Source organism: Xenopus laevis, chromosome 5S, assembly GCF_017654675.1.
Source record: "Xenopus laevis strain J_2021 chromosome 5S, Xenopus_laevis_v10.1, whole genome shotgun sequence".
Classification (NCBI taxonomy): domain Eukaryota; kingdom Metazoa; phylum Chordata; class Amphibia; order Anura; family Pipidae; genus Xenopus; species Xenopus laevis.
This window is the reverse complement of record NC_054380.1, coordinates 82,171,626-82,195,432: the sequence shown is the minus strand read 5'-3', so window position 1 is coordinate 82,195,432 and position 23,807 is coordinate 82,171,626. Positions and strand designations below refer to the sequence as shown.

Below are 23,807 nucleotides of genomic sequence, written 5' to 3'. Positions count from 1 at the left end.
GAGTACATGGGTGATACGTATGAACAAACGGTATACGAGTCTTTTTGAACATATCCCGTGTCCTTTCCTGTATAATGGAATCGCAATCCAATTCTATCACTCTTGCTACCTCTTGGTCAAGTATATGTCTAGGGTACCCTCTCTGTGTGAACTTCGTAGACAAAAAACGGACACCGGCGTCAAAAACGAGACGCCGGCGCCGTTTCGCAAATTTTTAGACAGTTCGCGGGAAATTCGAGAATTTTACAGGGAAGCGAAACGGTGCAAATTCGCCCATCACTACTTAATTGGACTAAGTCACGGACTGGGTCCACACTCCACTCCATTTTGTTTCGATATATATATATATATATATATATATATATATATATATATATATATATATATATATATATATATATATATATATATATGTGTTTATATATTTTTTTTCTTGGTCAATGGTCAATTTTATTCCATTCCGTTTTGTATATTTTGTGAATATTTAACTTTTTCTATGTTTTATTAAATAATAACCAATAGTTACAAAGCTATGGTGGCAAGGACCTATTTATTTAATAAAATGTGAATGGATGCTGTGGACATTTTACCCCATTTCTGGCTCAAAGGTGAACAACCCCTTTATGGTATGTAACAATGGGTTTCAGTGGGATGGCTGAAAACAAAGGGTCAGTTGAGGAGTCCCCTAGTCATCGGATGTTTTGGTCCTTCCATGTGTACCCCAATATATTATTTAAGTGGTTCATAATATTTAAAGCTGGCACTTTTACTTTGAGCAGTAAGACATACATATTGTATTAATATTATTAATATTAGTAGAGTCCCACTGGGGCAGTACTTAAGTTATATATGGCTTATGTTTCAGCTTGGTCTCCAGATTAGCCAGGCCACAATATTTCCCTTTGTCCAGGTTGTTTTCTGCTTTGCAGATGTTGCTATTTATATGCATGTTGGGGTCCCTAACTTCTTCTATTGTACAGGACAAATATTCCAAACTCTACAACAAGGGATGTCTTAGGTCTGGGAACTTTATGCAATACAATAAAACTTTTTTGTTTTGTGGCTTCAGTGTACAGTGCTATTATGATTCCTTTCATTTTGTAAACATTTCTGCATAGAAAAGCAAAAAGGTGCATATAGGTACTTGCAACTTTAAATTAAAAAACATGCGTCATATAACAATGGGGCAAACGTTACAATTACAATAGACGGTGGTTCCTGTGGGAGACTAGCACACATGGAAAGCATATGTTGACATGAAAAATACTTTATTACCTACATGACTTACACTGAGATATGTCAAGAGTATTTCTCTACAACTGCTTGGCTGAACAATATGAGATCTATAGAAGCACGCATTTTCTACCTACAGAGCATAGTTTAAAAACTCAGACATGCTGGATCCTTCTCGCATGTTTGAAGCTTGCATAAACCATTATATCCTATCCTATAGGAAGATTGTTTAAAAAAGATGTCCTATGGAATATTTAATCAGGTCAACATTTACTAATAAACATGTTTTAACTGTTAATTTTGTTAAATATAATAGTTAACAGAAATGAGAAAAATGCTGCATAGCAAGTAGCTTTTAATATCTAACATAAAGGGGACCTGTCACCCAAAAAAATATTCCAAATCCTATTTTATCACGTTACAAAATAAACTTTAATTGCACTATATCAATTATTTGAATCTTGTTTCCTTGTGGAAGTAACTAACTGCCCCGTGGAGGAGCAGATAATATTTGATTAACAGCTGAGATTTTTAAATGAGTTTACAACAGTAATGAATGCTTTTATAAAAAGAAAATAACTTTTATTATACAGCTTTTTATGTCTGGGTGACAGGTCCAATTAAAAATTGCCTTCATAAAATTATTGTTCTTTCTGGAGTTATTTAATGCATTTAGGCCAGATGACCCAGATTGTCAGGAGCATGGGCCTAATGGCTGCATTTACTTTGCAATGATATTACAAATTCTAAAGACAAAGAAATGACTGCAATGGACATGTGTGCTTTTGGACAAGAATCACTCCTGTGCACCATAAACATAAAGATTCTTACAGAATTTAACAGCAAATAGTTAGAAAATTAATTTCTTGCATTTTGTCATAACATTGTATTCTAAGAAATATGAAAGCACTTTTACTAAAGGGCGAAGTGACTAATGCAGGCAAGAATTTGCCAGCGTGACGTTATTTCGGTACTTCTCCGATTTACTAATGGTCGATGGCGTAACTTCGCTAGCGAAGGAGCAGTACTTCGCTCCCTAACCCCTGGCGAATGGACGCAACTACGCAAATTCACTAAGATGCAGATTTTACTGAACGTTAACTCTAGCGCCAGATTTGCCTACGCCACCTCAGACCAGCGAGTGCAATAAAGTAGATAGAAAAACTTTCAACTATTTTTTTAGGAAGTCCTAAGTCCCAGAAGACTTTTCCTTTTTCTGGGTGATAGGCTGAAAAAGAGTGTACATTTTTTTTGGGGTAACTGGCTTCCCCCTACATTTCCTAACATATGGCACATAAACTATACACTGGGCTCATGTGTAGGGCAATATAACAACTTTATTTTATTTTATTAAAGTTTCCCGGGCTTATGTAGTGTAATGTATTTGCTGCAACATATACATCCATTGAACTTTAACTTCCCGCCGTATGCAAATTAGGCAATGCTAGCGCAACTTCAGGTTGCTTGGTTTAGTAACGCTGGCGTAACTTCGCCAGCGTTCAACGCCCTGGACACAACTTCGGATTTTAGTGAATTAGCGTTGTCCTGGTGAATCTATGCCTGGCGAAATGTTGCATTGTGAGCGAAGCCGTCGCTGGCGAATTTTCGGAGGTTAGTGAATTTGCCCTTTAGATTCAATCTTGTCTCTTATAATCACATTATTGATCTTTTCTTTTGTATTTTCAGAGGGCCCTGTTTCTACATTCCCTTGCTAAACTTTCATAGTTTATTCTAGCCCCTTCCCATCTTTTTTCACCTTCAACGTCGTATAAATTAAATGAAGGAAATACTTCTATGCTCATGAGCAGGGTCCCCATGAGACGTCTCATACACATATGGTATTTCCTGCTATAACAGATGGACACAAACCTATAACAGCTGAAAATACTGTGTTTATTAAACTTTTCATATATAGGTAAGTACAACGTACTTATGTCTAATGAAGTACTAGAATATGTGACAGACATAGATTCATTGGAGAATTGACTAGCTGATCAAGGTCTAGACTAGTCTTCCAGTCCATAATGAATACTGCAAGGCATACATCTCAGCAACCGCTCCTCCTCTGCCATGCCACTTGGCTAATTCCTGCACTAGCTCTTACTATCTTTCAGAATAAAACTATTGACTGTGACATTCAAAGCAGTTCATAACATGCAAAGCATTCAAGGCAGTTCATAACTCTGCCCCACACTACATCTCTGATCTCATCTCTATATACTCACCCAACCGCTTGCTACGCTCCTATACTGACCTGATCCTCAACTCTTCTCTCATTATCTCCTCACATGCTTGCGTTCAAGACTTTGCAATGGCTGGAATTCTATACCATGGTCTGTCTAACTTTCTCCCAACCTTTCTGCTTTCAAAAGATCTCTTATAACACATTAATTTAGAGAAGCATACCATCATGCAGTTTAGCAATACCATATGCTACACCTCTCACCTTCCTTATTTCTGATTTTGCCCACTCCCACACTTTGGGGCTGATTCACTAACGGTCGAATATCGAGTGTTAATTAACCCTCGATATTCGACTTCGAATATCGAAATGGAAGGATTTAGCGCAAATACTGCGATTGTACGATCAAAGGATTATTCCTTCGATCGAACGATTAAAGGAGAAGGAAAGGTTAAAACTAAGTAAGCCTTATCAGAAAGGTCCATCTAAATATACCAGTAACCCCCAAAGTAATGTTGCTCTGAGTCCCCTGTCAAAAGAAACACAGCATTTCTTTCCTTCTATTGTGTACACATGGGCTTCTGTATCAGACTTCCTGCCTTCAGCATAAACCTCATTGCCCTGGGCAAGAGCATGCTCAGTTTGCTCCTTTCCCCACCCCTCCCTTCTCTACTGTAATTTGAGAGCAGAGCAGGGAGAGACTCAGGCAGGAAGTGATGTCACACCACATTAATACTGCAGCTCCTATTCTAAACAAACAGAGAGTTTCTAGAGCTTTTTACTCAGGTATGGTAAAACATTCTACAGAATAAATATAGCTTTCTAGCTTGCACTATTGCAGCTAATCTATTGGCAATTAAATGCCTCCGTAGCTTTCCTTCTCCTTTAAATCCTTCGAATCAAACGATTCGAAGGATTTTAATCCAACGATCGAAGGAATATCCTTCGATCAAAAAAACTTAGGAAAGCCTATGGGGACCTTCCCCATAGGCTAACATTGACTTCGGTAGCTTTTAGCTGCCGAAGTAGGGGGTCGAAGTTTTTTTTAAAGAGACAGTACTTCGACTATCGAATGGTTGAATAGTCGAATGATTTTTACTTTGAATCCTTCGATTCAAAGTCGTAGTCGTAGTCGAAGGTCGAAGTAGCCCATTCGATGGTCGAAGTAGCCCAAAAAATACTTCGAAATTCGAAGTTTTTTTACTTCGAATCCTTCACTCGAATTTAGTGAATTGGCCCCTTTGTGTCTCAACTCCTTCCCCTTTTAGATTGTAATCTCTTTTGTGCAAGGCCTTCTGGTCGCTATGAATGTAATTCTGTATGTACTATGTACGTAATTCTGTATTTCTTTTGTATAAACACATTTATTTTACAGTGCTATGAAAAATGTTGGTGCTCTAAAAATACATGCTAATTACTAATAATAATAATAATAAAAGGTAACAGATGTTATCACTTACATTATATGCCGCCCCAAACCAAGTCATATGTTTTCAACTTTTATATCTTCTGACTTCAGAATTTCAGGGCTTCAGAATGTTTTATTTGAATGAGCAGCTAAAACATGTTCTAACACTTAGAACAATGGTAAAGAGTAAGTATTGTGAAACAGTTAAGTCAATACATATTACTATGATGTATTTTTCAGCTTGGTAAACATCTTTTTAACAGCCTCTCAGGAATTTGGCTCACCTCTAGTAAGGATGTATTTATATTTTGTGATCTTATAACCACTATACATTTATCAGAATGTAGAAATAATTCCACTCGTCTTAGCTTACAATAGACCCTAGTGATCCTTTTTCCTTTAGAAACAAGGTCATGTAAACCCTACATTCTCCTACCATGTATATACTGTAAGATGGGCACATCTCCCCACTGCATCATTTGTACTGTATCTCCCTCTGTTCTCCAGCACCATGTCATTTTCCTAAAACAAATAGCATCTTTCAGCCAGTGGCCATTTCCCCTCTGACACATCATCAATGACATTTATAGTATATCTGCAGACAGTACATGTGCCCTGAAAAGTTCATGCAATGTAGAATGCAGCCTTACACATGCACAGTTTTCTTTGGTAAAATATTCTGCTAAGATTAAGCACTGTTATGGTTAATCTGAGTTCAGAAGAGACTGGTGGGTGTGTTAGTAATCTGATCTGAGAAGAACTGAGCATGTGCAATAGCCAGCAGTCAATGAAATTCCTGATGTAGTGGTATGAATGGGTTAGAGGAGGTGAAGGAATCACAAGTGGATACAGCAGCCTTACTATTAATATTTTAAGTGGCAACCAGAGTTGCAAATTTCAAGGGTCTGTTCACTGATTACATTTTGTGTATGGGGTATCACATGTCCTTTAAAATTGTATACATCATACAAGCTTGTATTTATAAAACTGACTATGCAGACATTTCCTTCAATATATTCATTCTGCTAGAGTTTTCAAGTGCTATTTTGTTTATTTTTTCTGTTAGACTAGATTGAAAGATACAACATACTATTAGGTAATTTTACAATTTTCAAGAAAGATGTTGAGTACGGAGATCACGCATTTACAAGAAAGCATCTTTGCCTAATTCGTTTTTTGAAAAAAATGTGTTTGTTATGCTTCATCGGGGTTTTAATACTCATCGTTAGAATTATGCCAGCTGGACGACATTTCTTTAAGGTGTTTTTAGTAATAAGGAAACAAAGATTCCAAATCATACTGTAGGCATATCGGGAATATAAAAAGGTTCTAGGAGTGACAGTAGATAACAAGCCTGGCTGCAAAAGCCAGTAGAATATTGGCATGTATAAATAATTACAAACTCACCCAGTTCAGTGGTGGGTCCCATGCCACTGACTATAGAGATGCTGCTATGTGAACACCATCCAATTGCCAGCATCATACAAGCAGTAAGCTATAAGTAAAGCACCCAAAGGCCTAAATGAAGGGAAGCTCAATGTAGTTGAACAATTTCTGTTAGGTTTAATAATTGTGTCAGTTCATGAAAACGTTCCCACCTCTCTGGAAAAAACTCCTGACCATCAAAAAAGGGCATACACACAAAAAGAACCTTGCTTATTATTATATTGTCACTTTAATCCAGGGAGTTTATTTCCTATTAATGATCTTGCCAACTGTCTCCAGAAATTCTCTATGAAAAAATCTTGTAAAGAAATAGTTGGCACACATGTTGGAACAGCAAGCTTTGCTGTTTTTTGGAGTGTCTGATGTAGCCAAAATTACACTGTACTAACATTTTCAAATAAGATACATTGGGGCAAATTCACTAAGATTCATAGTTGCGCCAGCGTCCGCTTCGCCGCACTTCGCCAGGCATATTTTCGCCAGCGCTATGCAAATTCACTAAAATCCGAAGGGGAAGCGTAAGGTTGCGAAGTTGCACTAGCGTTAATTCGCCAAGCAAATCAAAGTTACGCTAGCGATGCTTAATTTGCATACAGCGCCAAATTGAAGTTACAATGGAGGTATATGTAGCAGCACTACACAAGCCTGGGAAACCTTCAAAACAGCAAATAACATTTTTATTTTGCCCTATTCATGTGCCCACTGCATAGTTAATGTGCCATGCGTTAGGAAATGTAGGAGGGAAGGAGGGTAGCCCCAAATAAAATTTCGATCTTTTTCAGCCTATCACCCATAAAAAAAGAAAAAAACGCCAGCGTTTTTTGGGACTTAGAAAAATGTTTAACTTTGTTTGAAGCAATTCCTATCTACTCTATTGCACTTCGCCTGGTCTGAAGTGGCGAAGGAAGTCTGGCGTAAAAGGTAGCGTTCAGAAAAATGTGCGCCGGCCGTTGCGCAAATTCGTCCATTGCGGAAATTCGCCAGGCGTAAGGGTGCGAAGTAACACTAGCGAATTTACGCCAGTGTCCGTTAGTGAATCGGCGAATTAACGAAAATGCACTACGCTAGCGAATTAACGCTAGCATTAGGCGCTTCGTCCTTTAGTGAATTTGCCCCCTTGTGTGTTAAAAGGGACATTCATATTTGAATAAACATTTATTATGTTATAGACGGACCTATTCTAAGCAAATTTTAATCACTCTTCATATGTTATCTTGTTATTCTAATTCTATATTACTTATACTATATTATCTTTTTAAGTCCTTTTATATTCAACTTCTACTGATTGCTAAGGTAATTAAGCCATTAAACCCACATTTAGAAAAATGTTAATTGTCTTAGAATAACCTTAACCTAATACTGTAATTACATGAATGAAAAGCATGAAATAGGAAGGTGATTTAGACAAGTTGTTTGCTGACAGTGTCTTGAGAGCTACTGATCACCAAGCTAAAGATCTACTGGTAGATCCTGATCTACCTTCTGGGCACCCCTGCTCTACCAGATACTGTTTAAGGCCATCTGCCACTTTAAAATGTATGCATAATAGAAAGAGGCTACAAGTTCAGCACACTTACAAACACATCAATAAATCTTTACTTACACATGCTTTCAACTATGTACAGGTATGGGACCTATTATCCAGAATGCTCGGGACCTGGGGCTTTCCGGATAATGGGTCTTTCTGTAATTTGGATCTTCACACCTTAAGACTACTAGAAAATCATGTAAACATTAAATAAACCCAATTCTACTAGCTCATTCTACTTCCAATAAGGATTAAATATATCTTAGTTTGGATCAGGTACAAGCTATTGGTTTATTATTATAATTCCGTAATTCGGAACTTCCTGGATAACTGGTTTCCGGATAACGGGTCCCGTACCTGTACCACCACTTAGTGTGTTCCACCACAGGATAGGCACCACAAGATGTTAAGAGCCCCTCCAGGTGCAAAAAAATCGCCATTGTACTAAGGGTTAAAAATCAAATAGTCTTATTATGCATTGTTTTTGGATGGGTCACAAACATTAACTTTCAAAGTTTGCATATACAGGAATCAGCCATCTTGTGACACTGGCCATAGGAAGAAGCCTCTGAGGAAATCACAGACAAAACGTTTAAGGCTGATGACATCACTGGAGAGTGTCCCATAGATGAACAAACGGTTCATGAAAGGAGACGCTACAGGACCATCTTGTGTGCGAATCATACTAGAAGACTCTGCGGTGCTATGTGAAAGGGGATGCCTCAATGGGATATTTGTGCAGATATGCCATTTTGATTATGAAGACCATGTGAATAGTGATAAGCAAATCGTTTTCCCCGGCCAATCTGTCAATTTTTTTGCGATCTTGCAGCAAAAATCGTCTGAATTTTTTTTTGCTCCAACAATAAAGTCTGTAAGATAAAAGTGTTGCTGAGACAAAGAAGTTGGCATAAGAAAAAATTCCCATTGACTTTAATGCAGTTGGACAAAAAAGTGACCAAGACAAAAAAGTTGTCACAAGAAAAACGCCCATTTACTTCAATGCATTTGGAGTGCGAAAAAATTGCCGCATGTGCAGAAAAATTGACGCCTATCGATTTCAATGTGTTTCACAAAGTTTTCAATCATCGCCATATGTGAGTGTATTTTTAACTTGCTTTTTATTAAGAAGATATTTTACACTATTACTGCTATATATATGTCCCACAATTTATGCATGAAGGTGGGCTTTATTGCAAGATAAGATCCTTTATATGCTAGCTGTGAAAGTTATGTTTGTGAGTCCATAAACAGTGTATGATAACACTATTTGATTTTTAAAACCTTGATATAATAGTGATTTCTTTCCCACCTGGAGGGGGTCTACACATCTTAAAGTGTCTACATAGATTCTATGTTTTTCAATAATTTTCAAAATGTATACAATTTTGGCCCTTTAACAATTTAATTTTCAACTATTCGCCACCTAAAACATGCCAAATTCATGTATAAGTCAATGGGAGAGGTGCAGAGAACAATTTGTAGATGTTTGTAGCCTTCCCAACATTCAACTTTTTTTCTGAGAAAAAACTCGAATCGAGTTTGGTCGAAATCTATTTTGTCAAAGTTCATTAAAGTCAACAAGCATCCGAATAATTTTGACGTGCAACTATTCTACTTGTCGCGCCAGACTTTTTGCCGTTTTTTTGCTGCAGATTTGTACCTGCCGTACTTATATGCCCATCACCAATAACAATGTTTGATCTAGCTAAATTGAATATTGCCCCTATTTACATTTGCAATAAAATATATTTTGCCTTACATACAGTGTAAAATTGGCTTAAGATAGGACCTGCATCCACTGAGATTAAAAACTTTGGTGTAAAAATAGTTTGAATCTGAGCATTACAATGCAATTTAATACATTATTAAGTACTGTATACTCAGAGTTTCAACACATTCCCACTTTCTATTCAAATACAGTATATAAAAATGATATTTTGATTCTATCGACTTATTTGAAGGCCAAGTAAGTATCAAGGCCAGAAAACAGAGCTTTGGACATCGCCGAGGCTTGATTTCATGTTCAGCAAAGCCAAATGCTGTTGAGTATTTCCAAATCACTATAAAATATGTATCTGTCCATATTTTATTTTCTTAAGGTTTAGAAAAATCCTTTATAAATTTATATTTAAATATATATATATATTTCAAAGTTGCAAATTTTTTTAAAGGTTTTATTTTAATTCAACTTATTTACAATTATTTTGGTATGTCTGAGTTGTCAAAAATCATTATATTTAATCTGCGGAATTGGCCCAAGTTTGATAATAGTTGACTAAAACAAAAAAGAAAATATTTACTTTCACAGTTTTTCACAAGTGTTCCCATGAGAATAAATGATCACCAATAATAGTAATAGTAGAGGCCACAAATGTGGAGAACAAAAAGCTTTAAAACTCATCCAAAATGGAGAAAGTGGCTGGATTAAAGGGGAAAAAGTTATGCAAAGCCAAGTTTTTAAAACTGTAGTAATTATTTCATTTTTATGGTTCTGTACCCCCCCTCTTCCAAGTTATCTAAAACCAGTGAAATCAATTTATCAATCAATCAAACATAGAGGTTAAATAAGGCAAATAATGTAGCAGACATTTAAACACCCCAATGCCTATATGTTCTGCAGGGCAGTCTCGAATTAAAGATCTCAGAATCAGGATACAAAATATATATATATATATATATATATATATATATATATATATATATATATATATAAATATAAATCTCAATAAACGGCAAAAGATATACAATCCCCAGTACCATAATTTCTATAAAGACAACTGAGGGCTGTGTCAGGGCAATGGCTTGAGAGCCTATTTGTGTCTATATAGAAAGAAAAATACACAACCTTGCACTCTAATGTCAGTAACAATATTAGAAATATCCCTTGACACTGAATAATTAGCAACCTATCAATATAAGGCAACACCCAACTGTAGTATAAGGCCAACTTAGTGTGTGTGTGTGTATATATATATATATATATATATATATATATATATATATATATATATATATATATATATATATATATATATATATATATATATATATATATATATATATATATATATATATATATATATATATATATATATATAGATAGATAATAGAAATTATTTAGGAGCACTCATGGATACAGTTTCAAGTGACTTAATTCAAGTTTTCACACAATCCCCCACATCTACGCGTTTCGGTTCTCCTTGAAGCATCATCAGGACGATGGTTCAAGGAGAACCGAAACGCGTAGATGTGGGAGATTGTGTGAAAACTTGATTAAAGTCACTTGAAGCTGTATCCGTCAGTGCTCCTAAATACTTTCTATTATTCATAATTATGAGGAGTACCTGGGATTTGACTTGACATATGGTGAGTGTCGGTACACTCCGAGACTATATACATATATATGTTGTATATAGATAGCTAGACAAGTAAGCAAAAGTAGTTTTAGAGAAAGTTGATGATGCTATATAAATTATCTAATTAGTAAATTCAATATTTTTTTTATCTGCAGCTATTATTTTTAAACGCAAAAAAATAAGTATTGTAAATTACCTTCACAAAGTTTTTGTTTTATGACTTCACGAATCCGTGATATTGCTATGTAGTCTTCAACATAAAACACATAAGTGGAAGAAGGTTTGTTCGCTATCGCTCTAAGTTCACTTTCTTCAATTTCTGAGCTCACACCAATTGCAAACAAAGTAATTTTATTCTTTCTTGCTTCTTCTGCTACATGTTTAACTTCATCTTGGGATTTGCCATCGGTAAGAACGATTGCAATTTTGGTTAAAGGTCTTAATGACCTTGCAAAGAGATTGTCAATAGCAAATCGAATAGCATTTCCAGTTTGTGTATTTCCACCTAAATATTGGATGGATTGCATTCTTCTAGAGAGGTCATCACTGGATTCATAGCTCCCAAGTGGGATTTCGAGGATGGGATAGTCACTGTATTGAACAACTCCAACTTGTGTGAACTTTGGCCCTATTTTAAAATTGTTAGTTATGTTGACAACCCATTTTTTAAGTATTTCAAAATTTTCAGGGCCCACACTCCATGAGCCATCTAGTATGAAAACCAAGTCACTTGGAGCAGTTCTGCAACCTGTAAAATACAAACAAAGAGCATTAGAATACACCTTTATGTAAATGATAACCTTTAATACCTTTAATATACAAAAGCCTTGAAACTTTCAAAGCACTGTGAGACTCATGGAAGCTTTGCAAATGTTGGTTTAAAAACATTTTAGAGCAGAGAAGAATTAGTAATAAAAATGTAGTGCAATTACTAGAAATTTTATAAATGCTAGAAATGTTTGTACTAAAGTTAGGGTTGTGTACACTGGATAAAAACACTTAGGATGTTTTCTTGTTCTTTTGTATACTCCAGAATTTTTGGATTTAGCTACAAATTCAATAAACTTGATTCTCTTCCCAGAGAAAAAAATATAGTCTATATATGGTATATATACTGTATATATCTCTCCTTGAGTGTCTGCAATCTATTGCAAAGAAGTAAAAAAAATTTTGTGCACAGCCAAACTTAAAATGTAGAAAACATTTTCAGACTGGCACACCCTATAAAAATCACCAGTGACTTTATTCCAAACACATTGTACAAAACTCCTTTGAGAAAACTGAAACATTTATTATCATTTCTATTATTATTGTGGAAAAAAGACAATAGAGTTAGGTTAGAATCAAGTATTGCTTACTTATGCAACACACTAAGTAATGGCTTTTACGGTTTTCTGAATAATAGATATTATAATAATAATCATCCACCACATGGACCTCATCAGACACCATCCATGCATCAAACATGTTATAAAGTGGCTTTTCTATTTTTTGGTAGTAAAATAACTGCCTTCCCAACTTTAATCATTTAAAGGGAGTAAATGGCTGTATTCTTTAGTTCCACTATGGATACTTTGAGTACTAGATTCAGAGGCAGTAATGAGAAGGTTTTGGGGCAAATAGTTTTAGTAGATAATATGTTTCACTTTTACAGCAACTTTAGTAAAATCTCAGACTTTTAGAGGAATGAAGCTTTTTAGTTTTCAACATCTTCAATGATGTAAATTCCTAGAAATCCAACGTTTCAGCAAATGTTTCCAAAATATTCTGGCCAAAAAGAAAAGTAATTCCCTGCAATAAAACTCTAACACGCCCTCAGGAATTGGGAAGTATTCAAATCACAAGAGAAGCTGAATAATATCACCTCTTGTACTGTTTTACAAGCTTTTGGGAATGTTAGTTTGACACCTTGTTTAAATAACTTCAAAGTTATGTGGTATCAGCATGTAAAATATGTGCATATATTAAATATTATACCTACAGTTAATTTTACATGAAGTGGTCAGCAATGTGATTTACAGATGAACAAAAAGAAGTGGTAATTAACCACTGGGTTTTACTCCTTTTATTTTAAATTCAAACAATTGTAATCCAACAAACAAAGTGAAATATCCTTAAGGCAATTCCAGGGCTTTAAGGTTCTGAGCTTTGAACCCAGAACCTTATTCAGAAAAGTGGAACCAACTGGCATTTGGGAGCAGGGCACATGTATAAAGGAGTATGTATAGATGCAAGTCTGATATATTAAGATTGTATAAATGTACACAATTCCACATGCATTTTGTGCATTTTGTTGTTCCTTTTGTGCTTTAATACATGAGGCTGTATGTCTCAAAACTTGCATATGCATCTGTTAATCGTAAAGCATGGCCTGTTATAAAATAGTATACATTATACTATATAATAATTTATATATATTTAACATATAAATATGATAAGTTGGCACTCTGCCTCTATTGTTTACAATCTTTTATCTATAAAGCACTTACTTGATCTTATTTCAGCATTCTCAGATGCCGCATAATACTGGCTCTCAATCAGCAGAAAAGAACACAGTATGTAGATTATTCCTGGCATTTATGGTGAAAATGTAAAAACCTAATAAAGAAATTAATAAGAGACAAATAAATTAAATTAGAAATCAATTAGAATCAGGTGTTTGATTATTCTGAGCAATCACATATAGCACTTTCAAGCTCATTCTTCTTACTTTCATTCAGACTTACCCCCTTAAGCTTACGTGCTCCCTTGTATCTGGACTTCACCTTCAGTGGTCCAGTTTATCCACCTCCTGAGCCATTGTTAGACCCAGCAAACCCAAAGTCTGCTGGATGGCCCAAGAATGTAGATGGCCTTGTGGGGATGCCCACATTGATGCATTGATGAGGTTAATTTCTGTTGAACTGCAAACCCCAAACTGGCATTATTTGTAGTTCAGTCAAAGAAAATCTTGTGGGGGCTGTTACTAATACTTTATAAAGATTTCTGACACTTAAATTAATATTTAACTGTGGAATTGCTTATTATATGGTAACATAAGAACAACTGCCATCATAGAAATTGATATTTCATTTAATTCCATTCTATAACCCATAATGAAGGCTCAGTTTAAATATTCATAGCTAAATAAGTACTAAATATAGATAAATGTTGATGTGTGACATTAAATTAACCATATTAAGTAAACTGGAAGAAATACTGAAAAAAAATTTTTGTTGAAGTGGAAAAAGTTAAAACTACATAGTTTGTAAAACAAAAAACCAAAACAATAAGAAAAAAAGAATGATTATAATGATCTTACGCAAGTGACCCTTCACATATACAGTAACTTTAACAGAAACAAATGAAGTTTGGACAAAATTGGTAAATTCATACATATAACAATGAAGTACTATTAAATTGTTGTTGGCAGTTACGTTCTACTGTGTTATGTTCTACTGTGTCTTTTAGAAGTGAGACTTATTCTCTAAATATATAACAAAATGCTTTATCTCACTTTTATTCATTCTTGCAACTATTAGGGGTTATTTGTTAAAGTCTGAATGCTAAAAACTCTAAAAAATCTAGTTTTTTTTTAAATAAAATATGAATTTTTAGTGAAAAAAAAACCCTTGAATTTCGAGATTTATTTTACCCCGAGGCTGCGAAATGTCTAAATCTGAAAATCCGCCATTGTAGACCTACCAAGGTTGTATATAAGTCAATGTGAGAGGTCCCTATCCTAATTGGAAGTTATCATGCTCTGCACTGTGTTTAGCCTGATAATTTGATCACTTAGGGCTTTTGTGGCAAAAACCCCCAAAAAATTGTATGAATCAGGAAAAGCCATAAAAAAACGTACAATACTATTTTTTGTATGATTTTTTCGTGTTTTTCCCAGAACCGATTAATTTGTGCTTTTTAAATAACAAATAAAATCAAATTGTGGATTCTAGTTTGGTCAGACTTTTTTATTTAAAAAACATCTGGAAATTTGGATTTTGATAACCCCCTTAATCTTTTTATTTTTCGAGAAGGTCCAGAAAATCAGTTCTGACAGTAGGAAGATACTCTGTTCTGACCATTTTCTGATTTGCTCCCTGTAAACAGTGTACAAAATATATTTTAATTTTCTTTTAGAAGAATTGCTAAGAGCATCCTTTCAAAGTGAGGATTTTATTACACATAGAGACAGCCAGACAGAAAGACATCAATGTCAGCATCTTGAGGCACTTAGTCAAATTAATCTTCTGCTACATGTGCCCATAAACAATGTTTGTTTGTTTGCTTTTTTGCCTAGGGATTGAGTAAAGGCGGCAGAATTCTTAATAAGTGCAGAAGAGAACTTCATTTTGTGACTTACTGATTTCAGAATAAACTCTGAGACCATTTTTATTTGGGGAAACAATGGATGATGCGCCATCTGAATGCTTTGTTAATGAAGAGCAGACTGATGAAAAACAACTTCTCAGCAAGAATCACAATATTGAAAACATCTGCTTATTTTCTGTATAGTTTGCTAAAATGCTATCTCCGTCTATGATTATAATCAGACGAATTGGGTGAGCGAGGCAGAAATAACATTTTGGCTCATAAGAAGAATTCTTGAATTCATTATGGATATAAAGAATTTTTTTTGCCAGAAAATCGATATCTATGGACATATTTCAGTTGATTTTTACAAATGTTCAGTATGAACAAATACATTATTGTAAAATATTGGTGCCTTCAGCACAGTTGTCCATTCTTCATAGGTGGCCTTAAAACCTTCATTCAGTTTAGAAGGTAAAGCTTCCAAATCAGGAGGTTTTTAAGGAAGGACCTCAGTAATGTTGAACCAGACTTTTATTTACATGGCTCAAAGGAGCCCAGATAAAGCAGTGATGATATTAGTTTCTGCAGCAGCTGTTTTGCTAACCAAAAAACTTGCCCTTTCCAAGAATTCACATTGCCAGGTCTGAAGGCTTGAAGTTCTAGGTCAGGTCTACTGACCTCTTTAAATTAGTTTTTTTTATAAAATAGGGATGCATCATTTTTCAACATAAAACATACACAATATTTTCAGGGCCTGTGATTTTTTTTATTCAACATTAGGGATGTCGCGGACTGTTCGCCCGCGAACTAATTCGCGCGAACATCGACTATTCGCGTTCGGCGAATGTTCACGAACGTCGCGAGACGTTCGCCAATTTGGGTTCGCCTTAGCTGGCGCTTATTTTTGCCCTCTCACCCCAGACCAGCAGATACATGGCAGCCAATCAGGAAGCTCTCCCTCCTGGACCACCCCCACACCCCCTGGATCACTCCCCTTCCATACATAAACTGAAGCCCTGCAGCGTTTTTTCATTCTGCCTGTGTGTGCTTGGAAGAGCTAGTGTAGGGAGAGAGCTGTTAGTGATTTGAGGGACAGTTGATAGTAACTTTGCTGGCTAGTAATCTACTTGATACTGCTCTGTATTGTAGGGACAGAACTCTGCAGGGATTTGAGGGACATTTTAGGTTAGGTAGCTTTGCTGGCTAGTAATCTACCTTCTACTGCAGTGCTCTGTATGTAGCTGCTGTGGGCAGCTGTCCTGCTGCTGATCTCTCATCTGCATCTGTTCTTCAAACAACTGCCACCTAGCTGTGTGATCTTTTTCACATTCTGTCTAAATATCAATAATAATGCCGTCTCCAGAAACACCACCCGAGTGACGTTTTTCAAGCAGCAATAATATATTCCGTATCCACTGCTGTAGTGTATACGTTGACCTTGCAGGCATTGTTTGCCCAGTCTTTAACCAAGTGCCACCTAGCTGTGTGAGCTTTTTCACATTCCGTGTCCAGAAACATCACCTGAGTGACGTAGTGTGATTTCTGTCCTTTACAGCACAAAACGCAGCGCTGTGTCAACAATGGATTTTTCAGATACATTTTTGCCCTTGATCCCCCTCTGGCATGCCACTGTCCAGGTCGTTGCACCCTTTAAACAACTTTAAAATCATTTTTCTGGCCAGAAATGTCTTTTCTAGCTTTTAAAATTCGCCTTCCCATTGAAGTCTATGGGGTTCGCGACGTTCGCGAACTATTCGCATGTTTTGTCGCAAGTTCGCGAATATGTCTGCGAACATTTTTTCCGCCGTTCGCTACATCCCTATTCAACATTTGCCTGTACAGTAAAACTAGACAACCCAAACAAATACTGAATAACTGATTTTCAACTTTACACTGAAAGCACTGGCTAGCTCCAGTGGAATGTATATATGTTTTCTATGAATGAGATGTGTCAAGAATGTTTTTTCTTTGTCCTGTAACTAAACACAATGTGGCCAAATTTACCAACATACAGTAAGTACCATCCATGCAACTGTAAGTTGAAACTAGCTATATAAGTCTATGAATGTTCACACAGAACTTTCTCAGTCCCTCAATTTCTCAGTCTTTTAATATTAACCTCCATGGACTGCATTCAAGAACATTCTTGATTCTTGTCGTTTCATCCCAGCAAGGATATCGATTTTTTTATAGTCATGAAAAGATTGTGTTCACATGTGCATGTTCTTGGTTTCTATTTTTATTTTCAGAACTCATATGTTGCCACAGTATACAGTCATATGAAAACGTTAAGGAACCCCTTTCAGCCTACATAACAATTTATTCCACTTTCAACAAAAAAGATAACAGTGGCATGTCTCACCTGAGTATTGAGTGTTTTATGAACAAAGATGTTTAGTGAAGCAGTATTTAGTTGTATGAAATGAAATCAGAAGTGAAAAACTGGCTGTGCAAAAATTTGGGTACCCTTGTAATTTTGCAAATGTGCATGTAACTGCTCAATACTGATTACTGGCAACACCAAATTGGTTGTATTAGCTTGTTAAGCCTTGAACTTCATAGGCAGGTGTGTCCAATAATGAGAAAAGGTATTTAAGGTCACCAATTGCAAGTTGTGCTTTTGTTTGACTCTCCTCTGAAGAGTGACTGCATGGGATCCTCAAAGCAATTCTCAAAAGATCTAGGGGTTTAGGGGAAGGCTACAAAAAGCTATCTCAGAGGTTTAAACTGTCAGTTTCAACTGTAAGGAATTTAATCAGGAAATGGAAGGCCACAGGCAAAGTTGCTGTAAAACCCAGGTCTGGCAGGCCAAGAAAAATACAAGTGCGGCATATGAGGAGGATTGTGAGAATGGTTACAGACAACCCAAAGATCACCTCCAAAGACCTGCAAGAACATCTTGCTGCAGATGGTGTTTCTGTACATTGTTCTACAATTCAGCACAATTTGCACAAAGAACATCTTTATGGCAGGGTGATGAGAAAGAAGCCCTTTCTGCACTCACACTACAAACAGAGTCACTTGTTGTATGCAAAAGCTCATTTAGACAAGCCACAGACATTTTGGAACAAAGTGTTATGGACTGATGATCCCTTTAAACCCTTGTGGTTATACTTTAAAAGCTATTAAAAGAATATGAAAGAGTTTGACCTGCAAGGCAGAATATATCAACCCAAGGACTCCGAAATGCAGTAGGAGTAAATTGCGATCAAGGAAAGCAACCATCCTTTTTAACAAAAAAACAAACTGTAATGAAATCTCATACTGGTAGTCTCGCCTTGTACCCCTCGTTAAGTCCAGGTGGCACCCAAGTAAGCTGAGGGCTCCTCCCGAAGCCCAACGGTGGTCACACTACTGGTGAAGCCGAGCCGAGACCAGGGTACTTGGCACTTGTTCTGGTATTGGGTGCCGGCCGTGACACAAAAAAAACCAAAAAATTTGTTGGGTTCATCCTCGAAATGTTTGGATTTGTGTTGCTTTTGTTAAACAAATGCAATAAGCCTGGGTATACATTTAGATTGCCCCTCTAAATTATTACATCAATATTCTACAATATTAATCAATAATTATTTGATTTTTATAATAAATGGCAGATTTGTGTTTCATTGTATCAACAGAAAACACCTTTTTTTCCTTAATAGGTTTGTGATGCACATGAAATGGATTATACACAAACTATGGCCAGTTATTTATAAAGCACTAATCCATTATGTTTTGTTTGTTTGGCTAAATTGATTTTGTATTGTATATAGAGGGCATAATAGCGCCCAGAGGTATAGAAATCTTTGTCTAGATTGAAGTACTGCTTTATCTGGGACTCAATTGTAAACACTGGGCAAATTTTCAAATGAGCAGGCACCCACAACCAATCAAAAGCTTGCTTACATTGTTAAACCTACAGCTGCCTTTAAACGACAGCCGCTGATTGGTTACTCTAACTCACTTCCTATGTGTAAATTTGCACAGTGTTTATAAATATGCAAAATAGTTGCCCATCCCAGCTTTCTGTGCATGGGAGCCGAAATAGATTTTGCGAAGGGATCACAATAACTATGGCGTTATACTCTAACAAAACAGTTATGAGGGTCCTGATAAACACCGAACACTCAAGAATTAAAGAAGTTGTAATTATTTGTTCAAGAGCTAAAATGTTTTATTTATTTTGACTGATGACATTAACCATAACCAGAATATCTATTGCAGACCAGTTCTATATTTTACTTTTTTTGGCATGAGTATATGGAATTTAGAAGGTTCCACTGGGTGTTGCTTGTTCTTGTACTGTAACTTTAGGAAAACACACCCTCGTCATTTAACATTTTATTTCCAGATGATTTCTTCTTTAATTTTCCATGCAGATTTGCAGTTGTAATGGTTTCACGAGGCAATTCACGATAAATAATATTATTTGCCACATATTATTTCCATATGTTTTTAGCTTTCAAAATATAACCAAACATTACTGTGCTTTTCATTTTCTGAATGCAATGTTTGCAATCAGCTGCTTACATGTGTGTAAGTGCTTGCTCACATTATACCTATTGCTGGTTTTAATTTTATTTAATGGAAATAGGTTTACTTTATATGAAACCCACAACTATTTTCCTTTTTTGTCATTTAACATTCTACTTTTTTATGTCACTAAATATTTTTTCCTAATAAAGTACAAGGCACCTTATTAAGCCTTGAGAATTAGACATTTGTTAGTGAAATTATTATCAGTGATATGGGCTGTTTGTGGCCTAACAAACTGCAAGAGCACATTCAGTGTAAAATAGCTAATTGTTTCTTCAAGTGAAACACAAAAGAAAAAAAAACAATTAAACAATTCCTTTACTACTATTTCTACCACTAAATGCAGTTCTACACTTACATACCTCATTTTTAGAGTCCCTCTTTTGACAGCTCAACCCACAGTCCCTCCTTTGTACTGGAAAGTTCAATTTTTATCTGCACTGAACAGCCAGAAAAAGAAACAAAGTTTCTAACTTAATTAGCTTTTGGCAGAGAGCCCATAACTACCATAGCTGCATATAAGATACTTTTGTAACACTTTTAAGATAATCAAATAAGTAATTGTAACAATATAAGATAACAGGTCCCTTGGGAAATGTTAGATTTACAGCTTAAAGGGTAATTCATCATTAGCAAAACTGTAATAACTGAAAACCACAGAAATATGTTCAAACTTTCATAACCTGCCTATTTTTGTAAAATGAACATTGTAATTAGTGGGTCTGGCCACACAAATGGGCGTGGTCAAATTTTTTTTGTCGTGCACCAACTTTTTTGTCCTTCTTTTTATTTCCAAAATGTTGGGAGGTATGCACTTAAAATATATATTTTTTTACAAAGAAAGTTCAGGGTGCAAGATGCAAAATTTAAATAAGAACAATCATGCTCCTCATGATTAACTTCACACTGCATATGATTCCCCACTGGAGATTTGCATTTCAGCTGGTGGGAAGGAAGCTATGGATGTCTTGTCACCTGCAGTAGCCAAGATTTGTCACGGGCAACAAAATGTCCCATGTGCCACTGTTTTTATCCCTAATCCCCCCCCACCATCATCATAGTCGTCAGATTACATGATACCTCTTTGTCTGTGCCATCAAACCTTGCTAAATTTGTATATTTTTAGGGTGGGCCCAAAAAAGACCTTTTTTTAGATAGGAAGTTTAGGGTGCAAGATGCAAAATTTAAATACGAACATCATAGTCATCAGATTACATAATACCTCTTACCTGTCTGTGCCATAAAACCTTGCTTAGTTTGCATATTTTTAGCGTGTGGCCAAATGAAAGTCTACTTAGTTTAGCCTTTGAATTCCTCCATAAACCTTGGGAGCTGAAGGATTCCTGAATGTTTTGAATGACGGTGTTCAGATCTAATTGATTTGACCTTGAGTATTGGTGATAATCTATAACCTCAGAAAATGTATTGGATTGAATTATAGATTAAAAACTTTAAAAGTGTTTCACATAGTATCTACAGCTCTGCAGTAGCTGTCCAGCAAGACTACAGTGGATCAAATCTTAGTCTCAGGAAGCATTGAAAATGTTAGCACATAGTGTATGAGGATGAGGATGTCCTGCCTTGCTGGTAGGTTCGTATCCCTAAGCAAGGCATTTATAGTTCACATTTTTGTGACTGAACTAAAAATGTTAGCATGTTACAAAAGAACTTCTGGCACACATTTCTCCATCTACATCTGCAGAATCTCCCACAGAGGAAAATCCACCAGTTGTGGTTAAGTCACAGTTGGGGGTCTTGTACACTGGCAATATGCATAGGACAAGTTTTTATTCTCTGCTGCATTTTTAATTAGATTAGTTTAGCATGAGAATTCTACAAATAGTATGAGATCCTGCCTTAACAAAAACATTTGCTTCACGTTTTTCAGATATAAACCTTGTGCTAAAGGAATTACTAACTAAATGTACTCCTTCAAATTTAGCTGCCATTAGATGAATGCTGTAACATTTATATAGCATTACTACAGAACAGTTGGTTGCAACAGTTTGTCTTTTTCAGCACACAATGCAAACATAGTCACATTCACATCGCATTGTGAAGTCTCTGATGAGAACAAGATGCCCTACAATAATATTTTTATATATATAGCATCATGCATAGCAAAAATGAATCATTGCTATAAATCATGTTCAAGTCATTTCTATCACTTTCAATATTTGCAAGTTTTACTATATGAATGGCACACACATTCTCATTTGTATGTCTTATATAATCAGCAAATTATACATTTTTTACATTTTACTTTTATATTTGATATTTGGAACTGAATGCAAAACATGTAATGGAAACACAATGAAAAGTCATTCTAAATACACTCTCAGTGAGCTACAAACTACCAATTACATTTTTTTTTCATGTGCACTTTTCATATTTCAAGTTAAACTTGCTTGCTTATAGTTGAAGTAACATTTGAATGTTTCAATAACAAGTTCATCTTTGTGCACATTTTAAGCATTGGAGACGAACATAGAGAATACTGTAAAGAAACACAGAACTTCATATCAGCTATTCTGTAACTAGATTCCTGAGCAGTAGGCATTAAGAGTATCTGTACTTACTTGATTCGTCTGGAGAAAAAAGGCCACTATTGTACCAGTTCTTCCAGTAGCTGTTCTTAAAATTGTATGGTAAAGTCTTGCAATAACTTATTTAGCCCTTTGTGTAAATCTTCCTTGTCTGTAACCCAGTTCTGCAGGTTTTTACTCTCAGCCTGATCTGCACAGCTCTGCTTCTTTTAATGCTCATCGATTCATTCCTCTACCAGTATAAAGCACGCAACTCATGTACGCCCTCTGCTGTAATTCCACTACTCTACTTTCTATTTTGAATGGTATTCTTCACAAAACCTAATTTTATTCTAAATAGTATTATTTGGCTTTAAGAGTAAAGCCAAATAATATGTGGCTTTACTCTTAAACAACAGAGAGAGTGAATCAAAAACTGAAGTTAATAGAGAATACATAGTGCATAGTGTACAGTGGCACAATGATGTACATGAGCAAAAGTTGAAATGTAATAAAGCTTGCAAATTTGCCCAGTTTTGATAAATGACCCCCACTAATAGGCTGTAGAATATCTGCTTCAGCTTGTTAATTGCTGCTAATGTAGATATGGTAAAAAACAAAAAAATACTCAACATTATATAATTGAATTCATAAAAGTGTAAACATTATTTCTGGTAGATAATCCATAAATGACAGTTAGGGGCAGATTTATCAAGGGTCGAATTTCGAAGTACAAAAAACTTCGAACTTCAACCATCGAATTGAAAAACATCAAATTCGAATATCGATTTCAAAGTTTTTTCACTGAATTTGGCAATCATACGATTGAATAAAAAATCTAATTCAAACGATTTTAGCGTACCTTCGAACGATTTTTATTTGATGTGTGAAGACTTTAAAAAAAGTTTGTAGAAGGTCCCCATAGGCTAACATAGCACTTCGGCAGGTTTAATTTGGCGAAGTATTGAAGTCAAAGTTTTTTTTAAAGAGACAGTACTTCGATTATCGAATGGTCAAATATTCGAACGATTTTTACTTTGAATCGAAGTCGAAGTAAATTCGAAGTCGTAGTATCCTTTTCGATGGTCGAAGTATCCAAAAAATTACTTTGAATTTTGAATTTTTTTACTTCGAAAATTCCCTCGAATTCACTTCGACTCTTGATAAATCTGCCCCTTAGTCACAAATTAAATGCATATATAAGTATATTCTACAATTAATATCCAATGTAAGGCTGGTCACTTTTGCAAAAGTGCAACATTTTTTAGCTTCATTTCAAAGTGGCCTTAACTAGCTAATGTGTCATTCCCATTTACTT

At 35.5% G+C, this 23,807-nt stretch overlaps 1 protein-coding gene across 1 annotated transcript in view; it reads right to left on the bottom strand.

The window, feature by feature from the left end:
* Positions 1–22,729, bottom strand: part of col21a1.S (collagen, type XXI, alpha 1 S homeolog) — a 96,828-nt gene extending 74,099 nt beyond the window's left edge. The window contains exons 1-3 of the mRNA XM_018265550.2: positions 22,544–22,729; positions 13,646–13,754; positions 11,353–11,904 (exon numbers count right to left, since the gene is read on the bottom strand). Of these exons, the coding sequence (XP_018121039.1) occupies positions 11,353–11,904; positions 13,646–13,733 (640 nt within the window). The 5' untranslated portion in view covers positions 13,734–13,754; positions 22,544–22,729. The remainder of the gene's footprint in view (positions 1–11,352; positions 11,905–13,645; positions 13,755–22,543) is intronic.
* Positions 22,730–23,807: the final 1,078 nt, after the last annotated feature.